The 26,886-nt window shown below is 37.2% G+C and overlaps 1 protein-coding gene and 1 long non-coding RNA gene across 2 annotated transcripts in view; one reads left to right on the forward strand and one right to left on the reverse strand.

Annotated features, from left to right (window-relative positions):
* Positions 1–289: 289 nt before the first annotated feature.
* Positions 290–1,429, forward strand: LOC148844411 (uncharacterized). The gene is made up of 3 exons (XR_016102864.1): positions 290–427; positions 546–627; positions 1,066–1,429. It is a non-coding gene; the product is annotated as an uncharacterized LOC148844411 (long non-coding RNA).
* A 5,568-nt stretch (positions 1,430–6,997) lies between these two features.
* The window catches only part of NIAP (Major facilitator superfamily protein), a 30,219-nt gene continuing 10,330 nt past the window's right edge, over positions 6,998–26,886 (reverse strand). Inside the window, exons 2-6 of the mRNA XM_088958568.1 lie at positions 14,582–14,850; positions 11,223–11,460; positions 8,878–9,409; positions 8,550–8,752; positions 6,998–7,429 (exon numbers count right to left, since the gene is read on the reverse strand). Coding sequence (XP_088814694.1) covers positions 7,181–7,429; positions 8,550–8,752; positions 8,878–9,409; positions 11,223–11,460; positions 14,582–14,850 — 1,491 coding nt within the window. The 3' untranslated portion in view covers positions 6,998–7,180. The remainder of the gene's footprint in view (positions 7,430–8,549; positions 8,753–8,877; positions 9,410–11,222; positions 11,461–14,581; positions 14,851–26,886) is intronic.

A 26,886-nucleotide genomic window follows, 5' to 3' on the forward strand; every position in this document is an offset into this window, starting at 1 on the left:
TATCAAATAAGGGAAAATCTATGATATGAAAAAAGTATCTTTTCCATATCATATTGCATGAGATGGACCGATGAACATTCAATTTTCTGTTTCGGTGAATATGGGTTATCCTGGGTAACCGGTTTCAAAAACAATTATTTAAATTACATTTCAAAAATGAAATTCATTTCAAGGTAAGAAAGGCCTAAACGTTTTCACCATTAAACTCACCATCCCCCTTCTCTCTTTCTCTTCAAATTCCAACCCCCATAGATTTTTCCTCAAATTCTAACCCCATGCCCTGAGTTATGCCAACCTTATTGCCAAGAAGCAATCGAGTCCCGCTACAGAGAGAGACAACCTTTATTGCCGATGGAAAATGGCTTCCCCAACTGCAATCGAGTCCATTGTCGTCTTCAAGAGACCAGACAAACTTCGCTGGCGAAAAGTAATAATTAATTAATTTAGCTCTTCAAGTATTAACCACCTGCAGCCAATCTATAGGAGATGAGTGGGGTGTTTTTCTGCATTTTGGTTATTAACCAGATTTCTTTTTTCCTATGCAGTCACCAAAGAGGGACTGTTGTAGGATTCTGCCATCGAAGAAGAGTTCCACAATGCATATATTCGTGGGCAACTGCCGAAGTGGTAAAGTAACTAAATTGTAGCACTGGAGATTGAGTTAGTTTTTGATTCATTAATCTGTATTTTTAGGGGGGGAGTGAGTTCATGAGGGTAAGATTAGTCTCTATTCACATTACTATAACTGCTAATTCGTATAATACAGCATCGTAGGTAATAATGGACTTTCTTAGTAGAGCTCCGACTCCAACATGACAAATCGTAAAAAAAACAAAATATCAAAATCTCTCCAACTGGTAATAAATTCAGAAATATGTCCAACCTAGAAGAAAATACAACTCAATTATTTTTTACCGACTGACCAAGTGTTTCAGCTTCTTTGTTAGCATTTAGTTCTTCTGAAAATACAACTCAATTGCTATTTCCCTGTATGTGTTTATTTTAAACTTCTCAAAGCATTTTTTCACTTACTATGCCTTGTGTTTGTTGATTTTTGGTTTACAGACTGCAGTTATGCCACTAGGAGAGGAGGAACTCCATTTGGTAGCCATGTTATCTAGGAAGAATGATGAACAATATTTATGTTTTTGGGGTTTTAATGTTGCACCAGGGCTTTACAATTCTTGTCTTGTCATGCTAAATCTTAGACGTATTTGATCTTGATGAAACACTTATAGTTGTAAACACAATGCGACCATTTGAGGATCGAATTGATGCCTTACAGCGGAAAATAAATACAGAGGTGGATCCCCAACGCATTGCTGACATGTTAGCAGAGGTTAAGCTCTATAAGGATGACAAGATTATTTTGAAACTATATGCATAAAATGATTAGGTTTTTGACAATGAAAAGGTGATTAAAGTTCAATCTGAGATTGTTCCAGCTTTGTTTGACAGCCATCAACCAATTGCCCGTCCACTTAGAAGGTTACGGGAAAGGAACATTATTTTCACTCGCATAAATTCTGGGGTATGTATTCACCAAATCCAAATCCTTTATTTAGGTCCAATCAATAACCCAATTGTAGATTTACGATTTCAAAAGGGAGAAGTTCGACTAGAAGAGGGAACTTGAAGGAAATAAGAATGGGTAACGAGGATTCGGTTAACGGATAGGTTAAAGAGTGTTTTAAATTTTAATTAATATAAAAAAAATTAATTACCAGTTAAATAAATTCAGTAACTGTTGTATACGTGGCAGTAATAGAGGTTTTAGATATGATATGTTTTTTCATATCATATTCGGACCTATCAAATAAATAGTAGAAAACTGAAATGCTTTAATTTTTGTGCATGGGGCATTTGGGAAAACATCAAATTCTTGTTTCCCCAATGCCTCAACGTTTCTTGAAATTAAATGTTGATGTGGCACACTTTAATGGGTATTAATCTGAGGTGGAGAATAAAAAACATTTAAAGTGGAACCCAACCAGAAAACAAAAGAAGTGTTTAAAGTAAAAAAAAAAAAAACATTTGAAGTGAAAAAGCACAAATAAATGTTTAAAGTGAAAAAATACAAATGATCATCCTATCCATAAATGCCCATGGAACCAAATACATACAAAATGAATGGAACTCAAAAGTTTGAAGTTTGAATTCCGGTTAATGTATTGGGCGCAAGGATTAAGGTATCGATACGATACTCTCAATACAGGCCGTATCATATCCGTATCCATGATCATGGATATAGGATACACTACGATTGGATACATATCCTACGAGTCATGTGTATCGGGTCATATCACACTGTATTGGTGGATACGATCCAATACACACCGTTATGAAGGTGTATCAGTGTCTAGATTGACAAAATTGTACATTGAGTACTTTTGGATTGTTTTTCATCTTTAATACAAGTTAAAAAATAGTATATGAAAACTAAATAAATAATTCAAGATTTAGTTTTCCTAAAAAAATTAATAAAAATTGAAAATTAAAGAAAAACAAAATATTTATTATTTAAAAAATAGAGTTATTATATAAAAATACTAAATAAATAAATCCCCCCAACAAAATTAGTGAAAAACAGAAAATTATAATTGTAAAACCAAAATGAATAATTTAAGATTTAATTTTTCCCAAAAAAATTTAATAAAAACTAAAATTAAATATAATTTATTTTATCTACCTAAATGATTTATTTGTTTTATTTTACAATTATGTGTAAAATAAAAACATTATATGTTAAAAATGAAAACATATTTATTATTTAAAAAATAATTGCTATTTAAATAAATTACTAAGTTAATAAATATTCCCAAAAATTAATAAAAATTTAAGTTTATAATTATAAAATTGAAAGAGCGATATTTATTGTACAATGTTTGAATGTTCTAGAGTCCCGGTATTGTTTATTGTAATATTTCTCTTCATATAACTTATTGAAGTATGCATTTCTCATATGTTTATATCTTATTTATAGATAATTCAACTTTTGGTTTAGTATGATTAATGTATTTATGTGATTTGTATGCATTTCACTTGTATATCCAAGCGTTTCTATGTCTTCCGTTCATATCCATATGTTTTCAAAGCGTATCTATATCCGTATCCATATCCGAGTTATCTGATATGATACTCAATACCAATACTTTGATCTTTAATTGGGCGCCAATACTACGTATCACCTTATGAGCAGTTGCAGACTCATGACCCTCGGTGTTAGCATTTTGATACAATTTGTAGAGGTCTTAGGAATCGTTTACATATTCCTGTGCTAAGTTTTACTTCATTTTCTCTATAATTTCAATTTGGTACATTTCTGGATAACTTTACCTCTTTGTTTATTGGCTTAATTGTTTGTTTGTTTGTTTGATCTTGTTTATAATCTAAGATTGATTATGAGTTTCATGACAATTACAATGCCGGATGACATACCATGGCCGATATGAAACGATTCCCATTCCATCCATAATCCATCATCCATGTTTTACTATGCGTATGATAGGCCTGCAAACAAATCGAATTCGAATTGAATCAGGCTAAATTCAAATTCGAAACCGATTATGAACACTAATATTCAAATTCGATTCGATATCCAACGAATATCAAATCTTTGAGTTCGAATTCGATTTCAATTGGATATTCGATTTGAATTCAATTGATTGAGGCAGGGGACGGCGATAGGCGTGGATTCTCGGTGGCAATCGTGGGTTGCAGCACAAGAAGGTGATGTTGGCGGTTCACACTGAGACTGAGAAAAGAAGGTGATGGGTTCCCGACAACAATTGTGGGTTGCAACACAAGAAGGTGATGCTGGTAATTCACATTGAGACTAAGAAAAGAAGGTGATGTTGGCGGTTCACACTAAGACTGAGAAAAGAAGGTGATGAGTTCCCAACATCAATCGTGGGTTGTAGCACAAGAAGGTGATGTTGGCGATGATTCACTGTCTCACTATCACCGAAATTGAGAAAAGAAGTTGAATAATGATGGGTTCCTGGTGGCGATTCACTTTCTCATTGTCACTAAGACTGAGAAAAGAGAGATAAAGGTAAGATGAGATGAGAAACAATAATGATGAGGGGCGATGACCGGTGACGGACCAATGGTGGTTGCTCGGGCAGCATCCGGCGACGGCGAAGGGAGTGACGAAGGCCAGAGGGTTAGGGTTTTACACTTTTACTTTAGGGTTTTGAGAAGATGAGAGAGAGGTGGTAAGGAGGTTCGTTCGAATGAAGAGTTTGATTTTGAGATTTTTGAACTCATAATTCATTAAGTCATTAGTTATTTTTTATTTATTTTTAATCTTTATATTATATAATAATATAATATATATATATTATCCATGTTTTACTATGCGTATGATAGGCTTGTAAGCGAATTGAATTCGAATCGAATCAGGCTAGATTCAAATTCAAAACCGATTATGAACACTAATATTCAAATTCGATTCAATATCCAACAAATATCAAATCTTTGAGTTCAAATTCGATTTCGATTGGATATTCGATTTGAATTCGACTGATTGAGGCAGGGGACAATGGTAGGCATGGATTCTCAACGACAGTCGTGGGTTGCAGCACAAGAAGGTGATGTTGGCGGTTCACACTGAGGCTGAGAAAAGAAGGTGATGGGTTCCTGGCAACAGTCGTGGGTTGCAACACAAGAAGGTGATGCTGGTAATTCACACTGAGACTAAGAAAAGAAGGTGATGTTGGCGATTCACACTGAATTGAGAAAAGAAGGTGATGAGTTCCCAGCAACAATCGTGGGTTGCAGCACAAGAAGGTGATGCTAGCAATAATTCACTGTCTCACTATCACTGAAATTGAGAAAAGAAGTTGAATAATGATGGGTTCCTGGTGGCGATTCACTTTCTCATTGTCACTAAGACTGAGAAAAGAGAGATAAAGGTAAGACAAGATGAGCAACAACAATGATGAGGAGCGATGACCGGTGATGGACCGATGATGGTTACTCGGGCAGCGTCCGGCGACGGCAAAGGGAGTGACGAAGGCCGGAGGGTTAGGGTTTTATACTTTTACTTTAGGGTTTTGAGAAGATGAGAGAGAGGTGGTAAGGAGGTTCGTTCGAATGAAAGAGTTCTATTTTGAGATTTTTGAACTCATTATTCATTAAGTCATTAGTTATTTTTTATTTTTTAATCTTTATATTTTATATATATATATATATATATATATATATATATATATATATATAATCGATTCAGATATTTATCAGATTAGATCAATGCATATCCAAATTTGATCCGATAATTTAATCGATAAAAAATAGTATTCGAATTCAATTGAATATTCGATTTGATTGTGCTGAATCTCGAATTTGAATTCAGATTTTTGAATACGGTTTATAGGCCTATGCATATCAGCCAACGCTTTTAGGCTTCCATCTTCTTGCAATGCAAATTTGTACTTTTTGTCACATTTACACTTATTGACGGTGCAAATTTAAAACTGATGCAATATGTGCACACCTTCCTCACACCTCAATTCTCTCTTGGATAAAGTGGAGACCACATCATTTTGCTTCCAACCTCACTCCCAAAACAAATAACTCTTCTCTTACCTTCATTTTGTTTCAAATGAATTGCCTATTATTTCACTTTATTTTTATTTTTATTTTACTTCTCGAAAAAATATCTGAAGTAAAAACAAATCAGAATTTACAAGCATATTTGCAATTTTGCACTCACTCCCGTGCATTTAAACCAGTAAAATTAAATTTGCACTGCAAACAAAATGAGCCTTACACAAGTATGATTGCATTAAGTTTTAAGGGCGACCATCCCTGTTGTCCCAAGTTACCAACTGCCATTATGGCATTATTAGTTTAGACTTTGTTGCTATGGGATTTCAATAGCCCACTTTCTTTTTTGGACTGTTCACTCTTTCATATGATGCAACTTTAAGATGTCTGAAACAGTCCAAAAAAGAAAGTGGGTTATTGAAATCCCACAGCTACAAAGTCTAAACTAATAATGCCATATGATGCAACTTTAAGATGTCTGAAAGTGCTTACTACTAACTAGACACTACATTGCATTCACAACTGACATTTATCCAGTTACCGTCAATATATTACAGCCTACAAATTATAACCCATGATTCATGAACTCATGTCCACCAATGCTATATGAGAGTCACCAACTAAATAAACAACTGTAAGCAACATGACACAACAGAATGGTGGTGGGTACAGACCAACTACTTTCACGTTTCTTGACAGCAAGTACCAGATCCTCCCACAGTCTGGTCTGCAGACGGCATTTAAACAAAGAAACAAGTAACTTTGGCCATTCTTCAGATTGCATCGATTCAAAACACTCAAATAGCATTGACAGCAATATCACCTCTGCAGGCTCTTCATGGAGCTGCGGCAATGCCAGAGTCCCAGTTGGTGGCCCTCAGCCCCCTTCAAACAGTAACTGGTAGAAACAAACAACATGTTTACACTAGCCATACTTTATACCATTTCATTTCTAGTGCAACATCTTTTCGTCTCATCCATCCTCATCAGCCTCCTTTGTCAATTTGCTTTCCAACTTAACTGAAGAGAGAGCTTATCACCTCTGCAGACTTTTCTTGGAGCTGCGGCAATGCCAGAGTCCACAAAATTAGCCTTTGTCCATGTCACACTCACACACCAGGCAGCTTATCAAACAGTAACTGGCAGCAATATCGCCTCTGCAGGCTCTTCTTCAAGCTGCGGCAATGCCAGAGTCCCCAAAATTATCCTTTGTCCATGTCACTCACACACCAGGAAGCTTATCAGTTGGTGGTCCTCAGCCCCCTTCAAACAGTAACTGGTCGAAACAAACAACACGTTTACACTAGCAGAAACAAACAAAATATTTAGCAGAAACAAATATCAGATGGAAGCACAGAAATGAGAGTTCAAAGCACCTACCTTACTGGCTTATCAAATATGTGGTCACTACCACAATTCACAATTGGTAGCAAATAAATCTGGAGTATGCTAGAGAAATCTATAATTTAACATTTTATGGGCTCCTTATAGGAAATACATTATATTACATACAGGTGAAGTACATGTAGCTTCTCGGTGCATTCCTGTTCTACTTACCCCAAGGAATAAACTGGAGAAAGATCAACCTATTTCTAAAAAAATTGAGATACAATCACAGTGGTATCATCCATCAGGCCACTGCATTAATTTGTTTTGAGCCAGATACAGTATCACTCAACTCACGGCCCTTGGTTTCAAAAGGGAAGAGCATAACACAGAACCCTGAAAGGAACATCACAATCACAAATAGAATAATGGATGCAGTTTGATGACAGCTATGTACTAATCCCACAGCTACAAGAGGACATATCATCCCCCCAATTCTTCCAACAGAGCTTGCAACTCCAAGGCCAGTGGCCCTTATTGATGTTGGATATATCTACAGAAAGAAGCAAGGGATGTGGAAATTAGCTATTTGAAAACAAAGCACCCAACTCCATAAAACAAAAGAGAATAGAAAAGAAAAACGGATAGAGAAAGAGGAGGTTCTATACCAAATTATGAAATTTAATGTAATTTCCACTTCCCTTTTTTTTGAAAAAAAGGTAACTTTCATTCAAAAAGGGGGAGGGAGGATGTACATTCAAAAACCATATCACATTGTAGAAAAATGTAATAACTAATATCAGGGCATAGTCTATTATTATGGGATCAATTATGTAACTGATGGAGGCCGGGTAAAAATGAAATGCAATTCCAGTGTTGTATGTGATGGCACCAATTTCCTTTTTCTTACTCTGGGTAAGTGATTACACTAAATTCTGGTTGGATTTAGAAATTTCCGGTACACTCTTAAGAAGTAAAATAGATGAGACACGTTAACAAGAAAAATATCAATGCAAATTGTAAACTTTCTTCAAAAGAAACCGTAGAGAGAGTCAAGATAGTAGTTCGATTGAAAAGTATTCTTATAACAATCAAAAAATCAAAGAGACTATCCCTTTCACACACTGAACTTTGTGACTAAAAAAATGAAAAACAAAGAAAAAGAAAGTTCTGGTTGAGAAAGGGTTAGAAATTTAAATTTTTTACCTAACAATCAATAAAATTAAATTTTTACCAAAATGTAGGGAAGGTACCGTTATTAAGATTAAAATGATACCATTTTATGCTGAAAATGCAGAGTAAGGGTCCATTTGATTCACAGTCGGAATTGTTACCAGAATCAAAATCCCTTGGAATCGGAATTGGAATGATCTATTCCCATAGTCTGTTTGGTTCAACAGGAATTGGAATCAGAATTGGAATAAGCTGGAATAGAATTTCATTCCCAAAGGAAGGGGAGGGAATGGTCATTCCCTCAAATGGAGGAATGCCATTCCAGCAGGAATGGGAATAGGATTCCGATTCCAATCAACTGAACAGTTGGAATTAGAATGACCCATTTCACAGTTAAGAAATGCTTCTCCCAGATTCTATGGATGTCTTTGTCATATCTAGCTCGGCCATGTGATCTTAAATAGTCTTTCAAAACAAAATAGTATATTCCATCAACTAACCTCTGGAGCATAAATATAAACCACTGTGAAGGTTCCAGTAATGCATATGCGTGCACCAAACAGAAGACCAGTTGTCAAGATCTCAGCTCGATGGATTACCAGTGGGAGAAGAAAAATGCAACCTAAGAAGAACATAGCTGACATTGTAAACTTGCGACCAACACTGTCAATAGTTGCTGCTGACAACAGGAGACCAGGAAACTCTGGAAGCATATTAGAGTCAAATATCAATTGGCCTTTTTCTTGGAGGAAAAATTGGCATATAGTTGTGATGCCAAGAAGAAATTTTTGTAACAGAATGAAAAGAAAAGTCATACATAAAGGATACCTGCAAAACTAGTGATAAAAGCATCTCTGTAGACATTTGTATTATGGTAATTTTCTGAATGCAAAGCATTTGGTGTACATTTTCCTTTCCCACTGCTCAACTCGGAGGTCAGCAATACAAGACCATAATATGAAAAGGCATTCCCAAAGAATGCCATCCACAGAAGGAGGGTTGACCTGACTAGTTTTGGCGAAAGAAGAATAAACAGAGAACTAAGGGCTCCCACTTTGGAGCTCATATTCTTAGAAGATATGGTTTCCTTTCTTCTTGGTGAGAGTAAATGAGTATCTTCTAATGGAATACATTCTTCATCCCGTTCAATTTTGTAATCAGAAACAAGCATGCCAGGAGGAAGTTCAGTTTGGTTCACTCTTGCTATTTTCTCCAAAACATCAAGAGCTTCAGTGGTTCTACCTCTCAGACAGAGATACCTCGGTGACTCTGGTGTTATACTATAGAAAAGAGGCAGAACTAATGACGGTAAAGAGGACAGTGCAAGTAGCCACCTCCATCCCAGTGTTGGCATGATAACCTGCAATGCAAATGAAGGATTAAGTGTCAAGTGGTCTGAAGTCTATCTCATCCTGGTCATCTGTAAAGCAATCAGAAACTGTATGGAAGGTAGTCTTTAGGATGTCATATACATGATTCCCGTCTTTAAATATAAAGAGATCCTTATAATGTACCATGTATTCAAAAGTGAAGATGCCAACAATGTATGATTTCTTCAAGTATATCACCATTGTGTGTTTGTGCTGATTCAGTAATGTCAAGGTTGTTGCCTCGAAAAAATTGACTCTACTTGCAAATGGGGACAGAAAGTTCCTGATACTGTTTTCATATAACAGTCTCTGGTTTTTCTCTTAATAGATGGTTGGAAAAGATGCTCCCAGTTACCACTGAACCCATTTCACTTCAAATGAGCGTATTTCTGTAATCTGATCTCTCTCTCTCCCTCTCTTTGACAATTAAGAAGTTTTTATTGAATATAATAACAGGAAATGGGATAAGGGAAAGTTCAAGACAATGACAGAAAGGAAATTTTGTTAGGAAAACTTACACTAAATGTATAAAATGGAACGCCTGTGTATCTATACGTATGAAGACACCCATCATGTGATCATACAGAAATGATGATAATCTTAGCCAATCTGATAAATTACTACTAGACAACAAAATAATACTAGTTGATTTAGAGTACTTCAAGAACAAATATCTGAGGTGCATAAGTAATATGGAGAATACTAAATAATAATTACATGAATATTGCTTCAATGGATATTGATAGAATCTAGTTGGTAGGGCTATTTTGGTCATTCTGTCAGACCGTTTTAGTAGCTATCTTATTTCTCTCTTAGTGTCTCTTAAATAAGGGCATAGTTGCAATTTAACATTCATCCTTATGAAGTAAAAAAAGGGGTGGACAGTGAAGGAGAAAACAGTTCATATTCTTCTAACTGAAAATCCTTTTCCTTATTCTCTTTTTCTCTTTTCCTCTTCATAGCAGAAATCTTTTCATTCCTTTTTACATTTGTTTTATTGCTAGATTATTAAACAAAGCCACATGGTACTAGAGTGTTGAGGTTCAGCAGCTTTCGTTTCTTTTTATTAAGTGTTATTAGGCCCAAGGCCCAACAGTTTATGTTTAGTTTTTATGTTTGTTTTCACGTTATTAGCAGAAGCAGCCCTATTAAGGGAATATTGTTCATTGTATTCTCTCTCTTTTATTTAATAAGCATATAAGATATTGAGTGGGGCAGCCAAATCAGCTATTGGCCTCCCTCTCTCTTAAGAAGTTTTTTGTTGAATATAATAAGGGGAAAATGTCTGTTGAATATAATAAGGGGAAAATAGAATAAGGGAAAGTTCAAGACAATGACAGAAAGGAAATTTTGCTAGGAAAATTTACACTAAATATACAAAATGGAACATCTGTGTATCTATATGGGAGAAAATACCCATCATGGGATCATATGGAAATGATGTTAATCTTAGCCAATCTGATAAATTACTACTGGACACCAAAATAATACTATTCAGCAACAAATATCCAAGGCAGTTAGGTAATATGGAAAATACTGAATAACAATAAGATGAATTTCAATGGATATAGGTCTTATTGACCATGTTAATCAGATAGAATGATCAAGGAATGTCCTATCAGTTCTTTCTCTGGTTAGTAATCTCATTCATAACATTTTTCCTTGAGAATTACAATGAAAAAACTAGTTAAAATAATGAATTATAGATTCCTGCCAACTTCCAATTTCAAATCACAAGGATTGAGTATAGGAAAAGGATAGTAATCGCTACATATATCTATGGTGGAGAAGTGATGGAAGTACCCAAGCAAGTGAAGCCTCAAAAACTGTTCCAAGAGTCCAAAAAGCTGAAAAAACAACCATCCAAGTACCTCTTTTTGGGGCAGGAATAAACTCTAAAAACCAGGATGAAAGCACAGGACCACCTCCCAAACCAATTCCAACCAAACAACGCAGAATAATCAATGAAATATAATTTGGGGAAGAAGAACTTAATAAACCAGCTCCAGCAGTAATTATTGCTGTAATGAAAAACCCAGTCCTGGAGAATGAAATGAAATAAAACTGTAAAAGTTAAAGGGTGTATCAGAGAATAAGAGCACATACAAAAGTAAGTAATAAATAAAGAAATAAACTAAAAAAGAAGTGCTAAAAAATAACAGCTATCTTGCAAATAACAGTTAAATATAGGAATAGATAGATATAATCAATCTGAATGAAATGAATTGTACTCAATAAACAAGGCATACCCCTAGTTAACAGACAAAAGCACTGTTTAAAAATAAAATACTACAGTAATTCAAAAACTTACAAAACAATGTTGTGATGTAGGACAGAGTGCCCTAATACCAAGCTGATCAAGGACCGACTGTTCTGATATCAAACCAATGTAGGACAGTTATGACTCAAGAGTGAATCTAGAAATGTAATGATAAACTAAATAAGATTTATGAATGATTCATTGACTAAAGGTAAGAATTGGGAAGCACTGAAAAGGTTTGAGCTAAAATCACTAAGCTTGCAAATTTTCGAGAAGGTTTAAGAAAAATCAGAATAAATATGTAGAGACGGAATTTTTCAGTGAAAACTTGCATAGATTTTTATTGATGAGATGGAGTCATCTAATTTGAATGCACTCCGATAACATTTTCCACAAGAGGACAAAAAAATTCTCTTCATGAGATAAACTTTCAAAATTCCAGAAACTGGGGTTTCGGACAAGAGGCCATTATGAGGTGATTTGGCACAAAAGTACTAAGACTATTAAAATGTCAAACTTTCATGCTGTATGTAAAGTTGTAAACAAAAAGAATGTAACCAAAGGTCAGACCTCACAGAATTTGTGGAATGATTTAAATACCTCAACAGCAAAATATATCATAAAGTTTTCAGAAAAATCACAACATTCGTTGCTTTGATTCTTAGAACACATAAGCTTTGGACCCCCATCCAAAGGGCACATTTTCTTGCGTGCCCCTGTTTAAGTCTTTGTTCCTCTACCACTTCCCAATTATGCAATTACCTAGTGATCCTGCATGATTCTTTTCTATTTTATTGACAACCTTCACAAGGCCTCAACAATGATATGAAGAAAAATTATGACCGATTGGTAAAGGTATGTTGGCCTTTGGTGAGTATAACACAACACCGAGGAGGAATGAAGTTTTTCTTCATGAAGAAAATTTGTTGCATAATCTTTCAAAAATCAGAACCCAGAATCAAGTGCTCTAGGGCATCCACCAAGTGGAAAACAAAGGATTAAATCCCCTCACAACCTAGGCCCGAAGCATAGCCCTTATTCCCTTCTGCATATTTATTGCAGCAAAGAAACTTCTATTTTACGTTTTACCCAAAGAATGATAGAAGTAGCTGATGACATTTTTAACATCTTGAGGGTGTCATTAGTGAATTAAAGGTTGGATAAAGATACAGCATCCTTCCCCCAGGCCCCAGCCTAACATCACTGATCAAGATGAACCTGTCACCCTAACTGACAAGTTACTAAAAGCGGCTCCAATTATGTAAGGATAAAAATGAGAAGGAGCCTTTGTGCAGTGAACCCCTCCTGTATCTTGCATTGTGTTTTCCTTAATAAAATCTTACTTTACCTCCTCAAAAAAAAAAAAAAAGAGAAGGAGCCCATTTTCTTGATTTTGTCAAATCATCAATTCTTTCATTTTTTGTAAAAGGAAATTTACCAAGGATTAGTTACCTTCTGTAAGCAAACCTTGAGAGGGAGTTTCATTGATTCATCAAGAAAATACCTAGGAAATAAGCTTCTAGATAATAGTAAAATAAACTGGTTGAGTAATATTGCTAAGCTCTTTTCATTTTTTTAAAAGTTGCATTCACATTTTAGAAGGTATTTTACAAGACTATTTACAAGGAATTGGGAAGTTGTAGCGAGAAGTGTTGTAACCATGTGACTCGTCGAAACCAAATCACCCAGGAATGCACTCATTGGGTGATTTGTTTTTTCATTTGACTGATATCATGCTTGTGTTTTATTAGAGTTTCACAAGAAAGTGCCATGACCATGTGAGCTCATTACCCCACATATTAGGCTAGAATTCACAGTGCGATTTGGCTTATGATTTGTTTGATTCCATGTTTTTGTTTTATCAGAGGGTTGCAAGAAAGTGTTATAACCATGTGAGCTTAGTGAATCCAAACCACCCAGGCATCCAGGTTATTTGCTTATTGGAGGGTTGCAATAAAGTGTTGTCACCAATGTGAACTCATCGAAGCCAAACCACCCAGGTACATCCTTACTGGGTGGTTTGGTTTCTCATTTGTTTGATAGCACATCCATGTTTTATTTGAGGGTTGTGAGAAAAGTTTTGTGACCATGTGAACTACAACGTATATTAGGTTGACTTGGTATATCCTAGTTGTCATAATAAGGTTTTATTTCTCTGTATTGTATTGATAGGATCCTTGTATTTTATTGGAGGGGTCACAAGAAATTGTTGTGGCCATATGAACTCAAGGAAAGCAAATCACCTAGGAATGCACATACTGGATTGTTTGCTTTTTCATTTGATTGATATCGTGTCCATGTTTAATTGGAGGGTTGTTAGAAAGTGTAATTTTTTTATCTGTTAGGGTCCAATCACCTAGGAATTCACTTGCTAGTTTCTTCTTATTATTTTCTTATTTATTAGGGTTCAATCAACACGCACATTGCCCTATGCTGTCTCAAACACTCAAAGACTTCGAAACCAGAACCGATAAGTAAGAAAGAACTTAAAATTTTATCCAATCAGCACTTCTTCCTAGGACATTCTTCTACTTCTTGAAACCTGAACCAATAAGTAAGGAAAAACTTGAAATTTCTTTTCTTCTTTTCCTAGGACAAAAATAGGGCTCAGCCCTTGTATTTTCAGAATTTTTCTTTTTTTTCTTCTTTTCCTTCTCATGAGTATGTTGACTTTCTATACACTAACATGAAGTTTATACTTTTCTTAGATAATTATTAAGGAAACATCATGATCACTAGTTGCTAATGGAACCTAGGGAATTACCCTAGGATAATATGGTTTTTACTTGCAAAAAAAAAACACACACACACACATTGCCCAGGGGAGGCCTAGGCACCCCCTATGGCCTAGCCTCACCTTGGTGCCTTGAAAACTATGCATATAAAGTATAAAACGGCATACCTCCGTCCATAGTTATCTGAAACAATGCCCCATGAATAAGCTCCAACTAGCATGCCAGCAAAAACAACACTGGTTATTAGACTCTCTTCATGAGAAGAAAGCCCCCACTCAGCCTGAACTGCTGGTCCCACAAAAGAAAGAAGCATCATTTCCATTGCTTCTGCAATCCAACCAGCCCCAGCATAAGCAAGCACAAAGATTTGGAACTTCCCAAACCCCAAGGACACAAGTGCTTCATCCACAGTGTACACTGGGCAATCATTTCCCATCTGCAAAATTGAAGAAATACAAAATATAAGTTGCCATATACTTGAAATGCACATTTACACTGAAATTTAGACACAAGAGATGACTCAATCAAAGGAGTCTGGATCTGCTCCCAACGAAACTTGTCCCAACACACTTCCAACATGATCTGTATTGGTACATCTCAGACATGTTTCATACTCATTGATGGGGCCATACTTTTGAGATGGTAATCAGGTCCAAGATGTGCAGACATATCATGTTGGAAGCTTGTTGGGACAAGTTTTGCCAGGAGCAGATCCAAACTACAAAGTAAATGATGCCAACATGTTTGAATCATTCATATTTTGAGAGTCCACAGTTCCTCACTTGTCATACAGTGGTTTAAAAGTGAGGACTGCAATAAAAGAACAAGGGTTCCAAAAGCCTGAAGTATGGTAAATTAAAATGAAGGTTAGCAATGTTATGTTATAAAAATTAAGGTTGTAGTCTTGTAGGTTCATGTCCTGCATAGGCTAAACTGTTCAAACTCCAATCATCACAGCTACAATATACAATATGGTAAGTTACTTATTGAAACATCAAATCCAAAAGGTTAATTCAGGCTACTGAGTAGCTAGCAAATGCTGGCCATGCTGGAAGTGATACTTTTTATGGTAGTTCCTTGTGATTATCTTATATTTCTGCAATGGACATCAGGGAAGGTGTTACCCCCATCTTGTGTAGCTCCATTTCCATGTTACCTAAAAAACAGGAAAGAAAATCAAGGTTGATATAAGCACAGTAAGGTGCACTCCCTAATATGAGCCTTGTCAATGTGCCTAGACATGCCTTATAAAACACTGTTGACACATCTTTTTCATTAAGAGCAGAAGAGCTGTGTTAATGATCAAAATAGGGGGCCCACTACCCAAGTCCAAAGCCATGATAACATTATAAGATACAATGGCTGCTAAATTTATAATGTTAAGTCGGCTCTCCTCATGCAGGATGTCCATCACTAAATTTATAATGTAAAGTCCTCTTTCCCTTTACACCCAAAACCACTACTTCTCTTCCTCTCTATCTATCATCACTAAAAGGAAACTCCACATCACTAAATCTGTTCTGAACAGAAACCCCATTTCAAACACCCTCAAAAACATGCCATCCCAGACCACTTTATCTGCCTTAACAAGAACAATTGACTTGTACCTGTTTACACTGTGTAGATGCACTGCAAGCAATAATTAGATCCAAGCAACACATTTTTTTGTTTTTTTTTTTTGAAAAAGGTAATTTTTATTGATGAATAAACAGCATACAAATTACAAAGGGCCTTTCCACTAAAGCACAAAACCAAGAGTACAAAGAAAGTTAGATCTCCCCAGCCAGCAGCTGGGTTCCTAAATTCGCACACATTAAATTGTATTTTAGCTTCTATCTCTTCGTCAACACAGAAATCAGAATAGCATCTATATAGACTATCTAGAAATCTATCATTAAACATACAAGGAGTACAGACCATAGATAACCTATTACAAAACCTCCCTTTCTGCCCTTGTCATTACACCCTCCGTTCTTTATCTCCAACACAGAACAGGACCCATATGCTGCAGGAAACTAGTCTCCAACACAAGAGTTGGGAGCTAAGGCATTTCGGGTGTACAGGTCTGCCAACTGTTTAGCAGATGGTTTAGCTAAACAAGGGGCAATTTATAATTAAAGAAGTTATGTACCTTGCAGGAGAATTTGTAATTAAAGTGTGATAGTTAGCTTAGGCTAGCTGCTCATCTCATCATTGGAATCTGCTTATATGCCATTTAAACATTCCTTTTAATATTGCTAAATGAAGAACATGATTGAATAGTTCCTACAATTACATCATTTGGTATTGACTCCAAGCTACAAGGTGTTGACTCCTAGGGATACCTAATGGTGTTAACCCCATCTTGACTCATCTTTGACCTACCACAGGTATTTCAATCTTTGGTTGGGTAACAGCCTATTGAATTTTGCATCGTTATTTTAAATAGTTTTTTTTCATCTTACTTTCCTCTTTATTGTTGAATCATCTCCTGTACTTTTGATTTATCTTCTTGTTATTCCACTCTTTCCCCCCTTTTTCTTTTCCTTTGTGATCTTTTTGTTGAAATTTTCTTTGTCATCTATTAGTTGTACACCAACCATCCTCACCAGCCTTTTCTACTTACTAAACAAATCCATAAGCTCTATTCTTTTAAATTCTTGTGAGTCTATTTTGCTGGGTATGTCAGAGCTAGATCTCAAATTAACAAGCTGAGGGCTTTGTGGTCTATTCCAGCTTACTAAGGTCCATTTTAACAACCTAACTAGCTGCTGTTTGGGTGGGTCCTGTATCACTCTTTGTCGGTAAGATATGATTTGCGGCAAATTAAGAAAGATATGATTTGCTGCAAATTTAGAAAGATTTGATTGATTACAGATATGAATAAATTTAGGAAAGATTAGATTTGAATAAATTTAGGAAAGATTAGATTTGAAAAATTAGGAAAGCTATATCCTAGGATTAAGGGAAAGATTTAATCAGTCCCTAATTAAGAGAGATTCTAGGAGTAATTGAGAGAGATCCTAGGAGTTTCTCTCCTATCTTTTTCTATTTAAGTTGTATGCTTAACATGTTTTTTTAACACATTATCAGTACAGAATTAATTCTTCTTCTCTTCCTCTTTATTTTTCCACATGGTATTAGAGCTTTAGGGTCTGATCATGAATTTTAAGGCCGCCATGGTTGGCTCTGGTTCAGCCTCTTCGGATGCTACCAGTGGTGTGACATCTTCAGAGGGAGGTATTCAATCAGCGGCCATCTCTCTTTCTGAGAATTCTCTTCAAATTACCATTCACAAATTGAATGGAAAGAATTATCTTGAGTGGTCTCAGTCCGTGCGGTTGGTGATCGACGACAAGGGGAAACTCGGCTATTTGAATGGCGAAGTGAAACCGCCAGCCACTGATGATCCAAAGTACAAGCAGTGGCATTCTGAAAATTCAATGGTTACCGCCTGGTTGATCAACTCTATGGATCCTGTGATTGGAAAACCATTCATGTTCCTGCCAACTGCTCGTGATGTGTAGGAAGTTGTTAGGGAAACCTATTCAGATCTGGACAATTATTCACAACTGTTCGAACTGAATACCCGAATGTGGAAGATACAGCAAGGTAAGCGTGAAGTAATTGCTTATTATAATGAGATGATGGCTGTTTGGCAGGAGCTGGATCTATTTGAAGAAGAAGAATGGGAAAGTTCGAGTGACAGTGCTCGGTACAAAAAGAAGATAGAAAGAGGCCAGGTCTTTGTCTTCTTGGCTGGTCTGAATAAAGAACTCGATGAGGTTCGGGGACGTATCTTAGGGAAAAAGCCCTTGCCTACTATAAGAGAAGTTCTTTTTTTCAGGAAGTGCGTAGAGAAGAAGCACAGCGGCAAGTGATGTTGAAGAATGTTAATGAAACAAAAACTAAGAATGCAAACGTAGACGGAGATAAACGAGGAGGAAAGCAAAGGCCTTGGTGTGATCATTGTAAAAAGCCATGGCATACTCGAGAAACTTGCTATAATAAAAATCATTCATGTTTTAAGTGTGAATCTTGTGAATTAGCAAAACATCATCGTGTTGTTTTTCCATCCCAACCATATAAAAAATCAAAACCATTTACCATGATTCACAGTGATGTTTGGGGTCCTTCTAGAGTAACAACTCTTTCTGGAAAGCGTTGGTTCATTACTTTTATTAATGATCATACTAGGGTCACTTGGGTTTTCCTTTTAAAAGAGAAATCAGATGCTGAAACTGTGTTTAAAACTTTCTATAACATGGTTCAAACACAATTTCAGACTCAAATTAAAATTTTTCGAAGTGATAATGGAAAGGAATTTTTTAACAATGTGTTAGGGAATTTTTTTGCTAAGAAAGGAATTGTACACCAAAGTTTGTGTAATAATACACCTCAACAAAATGGGGTGGCTGAAAGGAAAAACAAACATCTCCTTGAAGTTGTTAAAGCCCTAAGTTTTCAAACTAAGGTTTCTAAGTATCTTTGGGGAGAAGTCGTTTTAACAACCACTTATTTGATTAACAGACTGCCTACACGAATTTTGGATTTTAAAACACCCATACAGGTTTTCATTGACTGTTTTCCAAATTCTCGACTAGTGACAAACACTCCCTTAAAAATTTTTGGAAGTGTGGCCTTTGTTCATAACCATGATCCTAAACGGTCAAAACTTGAACCAAAAGCACATAAATGTATTTTTGTAGGCTATCCCACTAATCAGAGAGGTTACAAATTCTTTAATCCAGATTCGAAAAGGATGTTTGTGACTATGGATGTCACATTCTTTGAAGGAACCTCATACTACAGACACTCCCATCTTCAGGAGGAGAGCAACACTAGTGAAGATGGTCTTTTAGATGGTTCAGATTTAATGTTTGAATTTGTCCATAATGATGTTCCTCACAACCAGTCACTGAAAGAAAGTGAGGCAGGAAATACAAAATTAGCGGAAACTGAAGAAAACTGAAGAGAGGAGAGCTTGAGAGTTCAGCAATGAGGGTCTGGGAATGAGAGTTTCGAACCTACCCTTTCTCAACACCTTAACATTCTTTTATTAAGATATATTTGAATAATTACAAGGAGGCCCTTAGTTGGGAAAGAATTTACAAAGAACTTAATATAGACAGAATGGGCCTAGAATAAGGCCCATTACAGAAAAGAAACATAAATAACAAAAAAGAATAAACAACCTATGGGCCATTCGGCCCCTCCCCCTCAAGCTGAGCATAGATGTCAATCATGCCAAGCTTGCTGGTATCATGCTGAAGTTTTGGTGAGAAAATCTGCCAACTGTCCTTCAAATGTGATGAAAGGAAGACACACTTCACCCGAAGAGATCCTTTCCCTAATGAAGTGTCAATCAACTTCAATATGCTTGGTTCTATCATGTTGCACTGGGTTGTGAGCAATGTTGATGGCAGCCTGATTATCATAGTACAACATCATTGGCTTGTCATATTCAACTCCAAGTTCTTCCATCAATGATTTTAGCCATAATAATTTAGAAACCCCATGTGCCATGGCCCTGTATTCTGCTTCAGCAGAAGACCGAGCAACAACCGATTATTTCTTGCTTCTCCAAGAAACAACATTACCAGCCACCAAGTTGCAATACCCAGAAGTAGATCTTCTGTCATCAATGTTTCTGGCCCAACCAACATCGATGTAGGCTTCAAGTTTCATATGACCATGCTTGGAAAACAGAATACCTTTTCCTGGGGAGCCCTTCAAATAACATAGGATTCTCTCTGCTGCTGCCATATGAGTGTCTCGGGGAGCATGCATGAATTGGCTAATGCAACTGATTGCATATGCAATATCTGGTCGAGTCATGCATAGGTACAAAAGTTTCCCAAGAAGTCTCTGAAAGATTCCTTTGTCTTCTAACAATGTCCCTTCTAAGGCTGAGAGTTTATGACTCATATCAATAGGAGTAGCAACTGGTCTAGCACCCATCTTTCCAGTCTCGGAGAGCAAGTCAAGAACATACTTCCTTTGGGAGATAAGAATCGCATCCTTGGATCGAGCCACTTTACCAAGAAAGTATCTCAAGTCCCCCAAATCTTTAATCTCAAACTCTGTATGGAGAAAAGATTTTAGATCATGAATTCCTAAAACATCATTACCAGTCACTACAAATCATCTACATACACAATGAGGTATACTGCCAGAGGTTCGCTCCTCTTCACAAAAAGAGTATGATCGGACTGTGTCTGCACATAACCAAAGTTAACAAGTGCTGTTCTAAATCTCTCAAACCATGCTCTAGGGGACTGTTTTAGTCCATAAACAGATTTCTTCAGCCTGCATACCTTCCCTTTCGTATTAGTTCCATACATTCCTGGAGGAAGAGACATATAAACCTCCTAATGTAAATCATCATTTAGAAATGCATTCTTCACATCCAACTGATAAAGGGGCCAGTCAAAGTGAGCAACTAAAGATAGAAGAACCCTCACAGATGTCATCTTGGCAACAGGTACAAAGGTCTCTAAATAATCAATCCCATATGTCTATGTATAGCCTTTTGCAACCAGCCTGGCCTTGTACCTTTCAATAGTGCCATCAGCTTGGTATTTGATAGTAAAGACCCACTTGCAACGACTGGATCCTTCCCTTCAGGCAAATCCACCATTTCCCATGTGTCATTCTTGTATAGGGCATCGATTTCAGATCTCATAGCATCCCTCCACTCTGGAATCTTAAGAGCTTCTGACACAAACCTGGGAATAGGATGAGAAGCAACAGAAGAGAGATAGGCAAAGTATGGAGGTGAAAGCAAACTGTAAGAAAGGTGCTTGGAAATGCAGTGTGCAGTGCACTTCCGTTTTCCTTTCCTAACAGCAATGGGAATATCAAGGTCAGGGAAGGATGAATCCAAAGATGCTGAAACAGTACCTGTTGTCTCTTCTGTGACTGGAAGTGTATGAGGCTCATGTGTTGTAGGAGAAACAACCTGCACATTTCTGGATCTTTGCCTTTGATACACCTTGGGATTGAGGATAGGACGAGGAGGTAGAGTACTGGGACAAGGAGAAAGGAATGACTGATCCACCCTTGATGCATTTGAAGGAGAAGCAGACACATCAAGAGACTCAACAGGGACAGGAAGAGGAAGAGCAAACACCTGTGACAAATCCTCCCCTTGTGGACAATGTCCTTCTGGAGAGGAACCATAAAAGGGGGAAAGCTCATCAAAGGTGACATCCATTGAGACATACCGATTGCCAGATTTTGGATCAAAACAACAATAACCCTTATGTGTGGGAGAATAACCAAGGAAGATACACTTTTGAGCTTTGGGCTCAAATTTATGCCTTTGGACACTTTGAACATGTACATAACAGGTGCAACCAAAGACACGAATAGGAACAGGAAAAATGTCCTTGTCTGGATGAAGAAGATTGAAGGGAGACTTAAACCCCAAAACCCTGGATGGCATACGGTTTATAAGATAGGTAAGAACATCATCACCCCAAAACCCGGTAGGAACATGTGAGGCAAATAAGATACTTCTTGCAACTTCAACAATATGCCTATTTTTCCTCTCAGCAATCCCATTCTGTTTTGGGGTCCTAGCACATGAGCTTTGATGAATAACCCCCATGTCAGAGAGATAGCAGGATAGGTTTTGCTCAAAGTATTCTTTTGCATTGTCAGATCTGAAGATTTTAATCCTGGTATCAAATTGGGTTAAAACAAATTCATGGAATTGTCTTACAAGTCTTGGAACTTCATCACGGGATTTCATCAGGAATATCCAAGTAAACCGAGAAAAATCATCAATAACCAGGATAAAATATTTATAGCCACCCATGGAAGGTAAGTGGCAAGGCCCCCACACATCAGAGTGCACAATATTAAAAGGAAAAGAAGATCTTTTATTATTCAAAGGATAATTGTTTCTACAATGCTTTGACAATTCACAAGACTCACAATGAAGACTAGACAAACTAATTCCCTTAAACAGTTCAGGGAAAAGATGACTCAAGGCAGAAAAAGACAGATGACCAAAACGATGATGTCACAACATAATCCGACTAACAGACTCTGAAGAAACAGATCCAAGAGCAACATTCCCAAGATGATCAGTGCATTGTTCCGGGGTATCAAGCAGGTATATTCCGTTCGCCATGGCCACTCCCAATCACCTTCTGAGACTCCAGATCCTGAAAAACACAGTAGGAAGGAAAGAAGGTCACACAACAGTTTAGTGACTTGGTTAAACTGCTTAGAGACAATAAATTTGTATTTAGTTTAGGTACATGAAGGGCAGAAGGTAGGAACAAGGAATCCGTATCCTTGATGGCTCCCTTACCAGAGATAGGGGCAAGCGAACCATGAGCTAAAGTGATTTTATCACGTCTAGGAAGCAAGTCATATGAAACAAATAAGGTAGAAAGATTGGTCATATGGTCAGAAGCACCTGAGTCAATAATCCAAGGGATCTTGAGATTACCTGAAGTGGTAGCATAGCAGAAGCCCTTATACCTGAATGAGCAAATGCTGAAGCAGCAGAAGAATTGCCTGAAGGGTTGGAAGAAGAGGTCACATCACTTGGCTGACTGATCATCTTCCCAAACTTTTCATATTCTGCTCTCATGGCTGCCAACTGTGCAGAAGCAGACATTTCTTCACTATCTGGCTCGGCAACTACATTTGCACTTCCTGATCTTTTACTATCATGCTTTTTCTGAAACCGACTGGGAACAAGATTAGGATGTAGTTTCCAGCACTTGTCTTTGGTATGCTTCGGCTTCTTGCAATACTCACATATAACTTCTTTCTTTCTTATGCCACCAGAAGTTCTAACATTCCCTTTGGGTTTAATCCCCATATTGGCAAAGTGATCATTAATATCAGCCCTTTGAACCTGAACAGCCCTTATGCTCTCTTCACTACTCACCAATGCATAAGCTTGTGACAAAGAGACACACTCCTTGGAAAGAATATTTTGTTTTGTGATATCATATTCTGGGTTTAGTCCAGTTAAGAACTCAAATACCATATTCCTTTCAACCAATTTTCTGTAGATCTCTGCATCATTGGTGGTGTCCCAAGTTACAGCTTCTATTAGGCCAATCTCTTGCCATAGGGACTTCAAGGTTGAGAAATATACAGCAAGAGGTTTCTCCCCTTGTCTTAAATTCTTTACATCACTTCTCAATTTATATGTCCGGGCCACATTGAGTTTTTGTGAATAGGTTTCCGCAACACTGTCCCAAATTTCTTTTGCTAAATTCATCCATAGGTAGTGTTGGCTGATTTGTGGCTGCATTGAGTTCACAAGCCACCCAATGACAGTGTAATTTTCTTGCATCCACTTCTCGTAGGATGGATCATCTTCTGGGGGAGCCTTCTTACTCCCGGAAATGAATCCCCACTTTCCTCTATTACAAACATGAATCTTTACTGATTGTGACCATGTCAGATAATTAGTTCCATCTAGTTTAACTGTGGTCACAGTCAATAAGGAATCACTTGGAGTCCCCTAAACCAGTCCATATTCAGCACCACTTTTGTTTTCAAACTCTGAGGAGTACATCATGTTAACACTCTAAACAGAGTTCAGCCGACCACAAGAAGACAATATACTGAGTTCAGCCTTCAAGAAGTAATCGGAAACTCCTAGGCACTGTGCACTCAGCCTAAGTACCTTTTCGAAGCTGTGCACTCAGCCAAGAAGAGTAAATACCAATCGGTATTGCTGAACAGGCCTTTTCACAAACACAGTGTGGGCAATAGAGACAACCCCACTGTCAAGGAAGAGAAAAGACCCCAAAAACAGTTTGTACAGCCCCTTAAAACAGCCAAAATATGAGTAACAATACACAGCCTTGTTACAAGGATGTTTTGAAAGGTTTTAACAGTTCAAGAAGAAGAGAAAAATAGCACAGAAATTTCTGGGTTAAACCAGATTTAATGCAGTCGAAAGTAGTACAGAACAGCTAGGGTTTTCAGACACTTCAACAGTCCAAACATAGTGGAAGATAATACAGAACAACCAGAAAACTGAGCACAACTAACAGTTCGAGCTTCAACAGTCCAAACACAGTCGAGGTTCAAAAACAGAACAACCAGTCCAAACACAGTCCAGCTTCAACAGTCCAAACACAGTCGAGCTTCAGAACAGAAAACTGAGCACAACTTACAGTTCGAGCTCCAACAGTCCAAACACAGTCGAGCTTCAAAAACAAAACCGAGTTGTTCCCCTTCCCCTCTTTTTTCTCTGATTCTTCCTGGCCACCGAACCACTTCCTCAAGAGATTCTAGTCTTGGGCTCATCCACTGACCTCCAAGAATCAGGCAGTACGTGACTAAGCTTCCAGCCCTATGATATTCAAGTTCAGATATTCTCTGATACCATGAAGAAAACTGAAGAGAGGAGAGCTTGAGAGTTCAACAATGAGGGTCTGACAATGAGAGTTTCGAACCTACCCTCTCTCAGCACCCTAACATTCTTTTATTAAGATATATTTGAATAATTACAAGGAGGCCCTTAGTTGGACAAGAATTTACAAAGAACTTAATATAGACAGGATGGGCCCAGAATAAGGCCCATTACAGAAAAGAAACATAAATAACAAGAAAGAATAAACAACCTATGGGCCATTCGGCCCATCTTCTCTACAGAAACAAATGAATTAAATATTGAAAATGAACAACCTTCGGTGATGCCATCTCAAAATGAAAAAGTTGAAATAGCAAAGATGTGTGCAAAACAATATAAAGGCCTCGTATATTCAAGGGAACATCTAACACTTAAAAGGATAGGCACTATTCCGCAACATCAACAAGAATCTGATCTGAGGGTGGATCATGAAATTCATGATAATTCTCCAAAAATACCTAAAAATATTCCTCCAGGTAATTCTAATTCTTCCAATTAGCTTGATCTTCCCATTGCTCTTAGGAAAGGTGTTAGGTCTTGTACAAAACATCCTCTGTCAAATTTTGTATCTTACAAAAATATTTCACCTTCATATTGTGCCTTTATTTCACAAGTGTCTAGTGTATCCATTCCTAACAGTATCCAGGAGGCTCTAAATGTTCCTGAGTGGAAAGAAGCTGTTTTTTAGGAGATGAGAGCTTTGGAAAAGAATGCTACTTGGGAGAAAATGGATCTATCGGATGGAAAGACAGTTGTTGGTTGTAAATGGGTGTTCACTCTGAAGTACAACTCAGATGGATCCTTGGAGTGATACAAGGCTCGCTTAGTAGCTAAAGGCTTTCTTAGACATATGGAGTGGACTACTCTGAGACCTTTTCTCCAGTGGCGAAACTAAATACCGTTCGAGTACTCTTATCTGTTGCAGCTAATATTGATTGGCCACTAAATCAGCTGGATGTGAAAAATGCCTTCTTGAATGGAGACTTGGAAGAAGAAGTATATATGAAGCCTCCACCTGGTTTCATTGAGAAGTTTGGAACTAAGGTATGCAAGCTAAAAAAGTCTCTATATTGACTTAAACAGTCTCCTAGAGCCTGGTTTAAAAGATTCACAAGGTTCGTTAAAAGTCAAGGATATAGTCAAGGACAATCTGATCATACTCTTTTCACAAAAAGATCCACCAAAGAAAAGGTATCAGTTTTGATTGTCTATGTTGATGACATAATCTTGACTGGAGATGATATTGAAGAGATGAGCAGACTAAAGCAGAGCTTAGCCAAGGAATTCGAGATTAAAGACTTAGGCCAGCTAAGGTACTTTTTGGAATGAAAGTGGCTAGATCAAAGAAGGGCATTGTGGTTTCACAACAAAAATATATTCTAGACCTCTTGAAAGAAACTAGAATGAGTGGATGCAAACCTTCAGATACTCCAATAGAACTTAAGGCTAAACTCGGAAAAGTTAAAGATGGGGTTCCAGTAGATGCGGGTAGATACCAAATGATGGTAGGAAGATTGATTTACTTGTCACATACACGTCCTGACATTGCCTTCACTGTGAACATGGTGAGTCAATTTATGCACTCCCTGTACGAAGAACATCTTGAAGTTGTGTATCGAATTCTTAAGTATCTAAAAGGCACACCAGGAAAAGGACTCTTCTTCAAGAAAAATGAGAAGAGAGGGGTTGAAGTGTATACAGATGCGGATTGGGCAGGCTCGATCACTGATAGAAGGTCAACTTCGGGGTACTGCACATTTCTTTGGGGTAATTTAGTTACTTGGAGAAGAAAGAAGCAAAGTGTAGTTGCTAGAAGTAATGCTGAGGCTGAATTCAGATCAATGGCTCAAGGAGTGTGTGAGGTTCTTTGGCTAAAAAGGGTGCTAGAAGATCTTAAGATACCAGTGATTTTTCCTATGAAACTGTATTGTGATAACAAGGTAGCTATCAGCATTGCTCATAATCCGGTTCTACATGACAGGACTAAGCATGTTGAGATTGACAGACACTTTATAAAGGAGAAACTTGTAGAAGGAATAATTTGCAATTTGTTTGTACCATCCACACAGCAAGTTGCAGATGTTTTGACTAAGGGCT

The sequence above is a fragment of the Nelumbo lutea genome, chromosome 8 (genome assembly GCF_056320005.1).
Source record: "Nelumbo lutea isolate HS-2025 chromosome 8, American lotus-T2T, whole genome shotgun sequence".
In the NCBI taxonomy this organism is placed as follows: Eukaryota; Viridiplantae; Streptophyta; class Magnoliopsida; order Proteales; family Nelumbonaceae; genus Nelumbo; species Nelumbo lutea.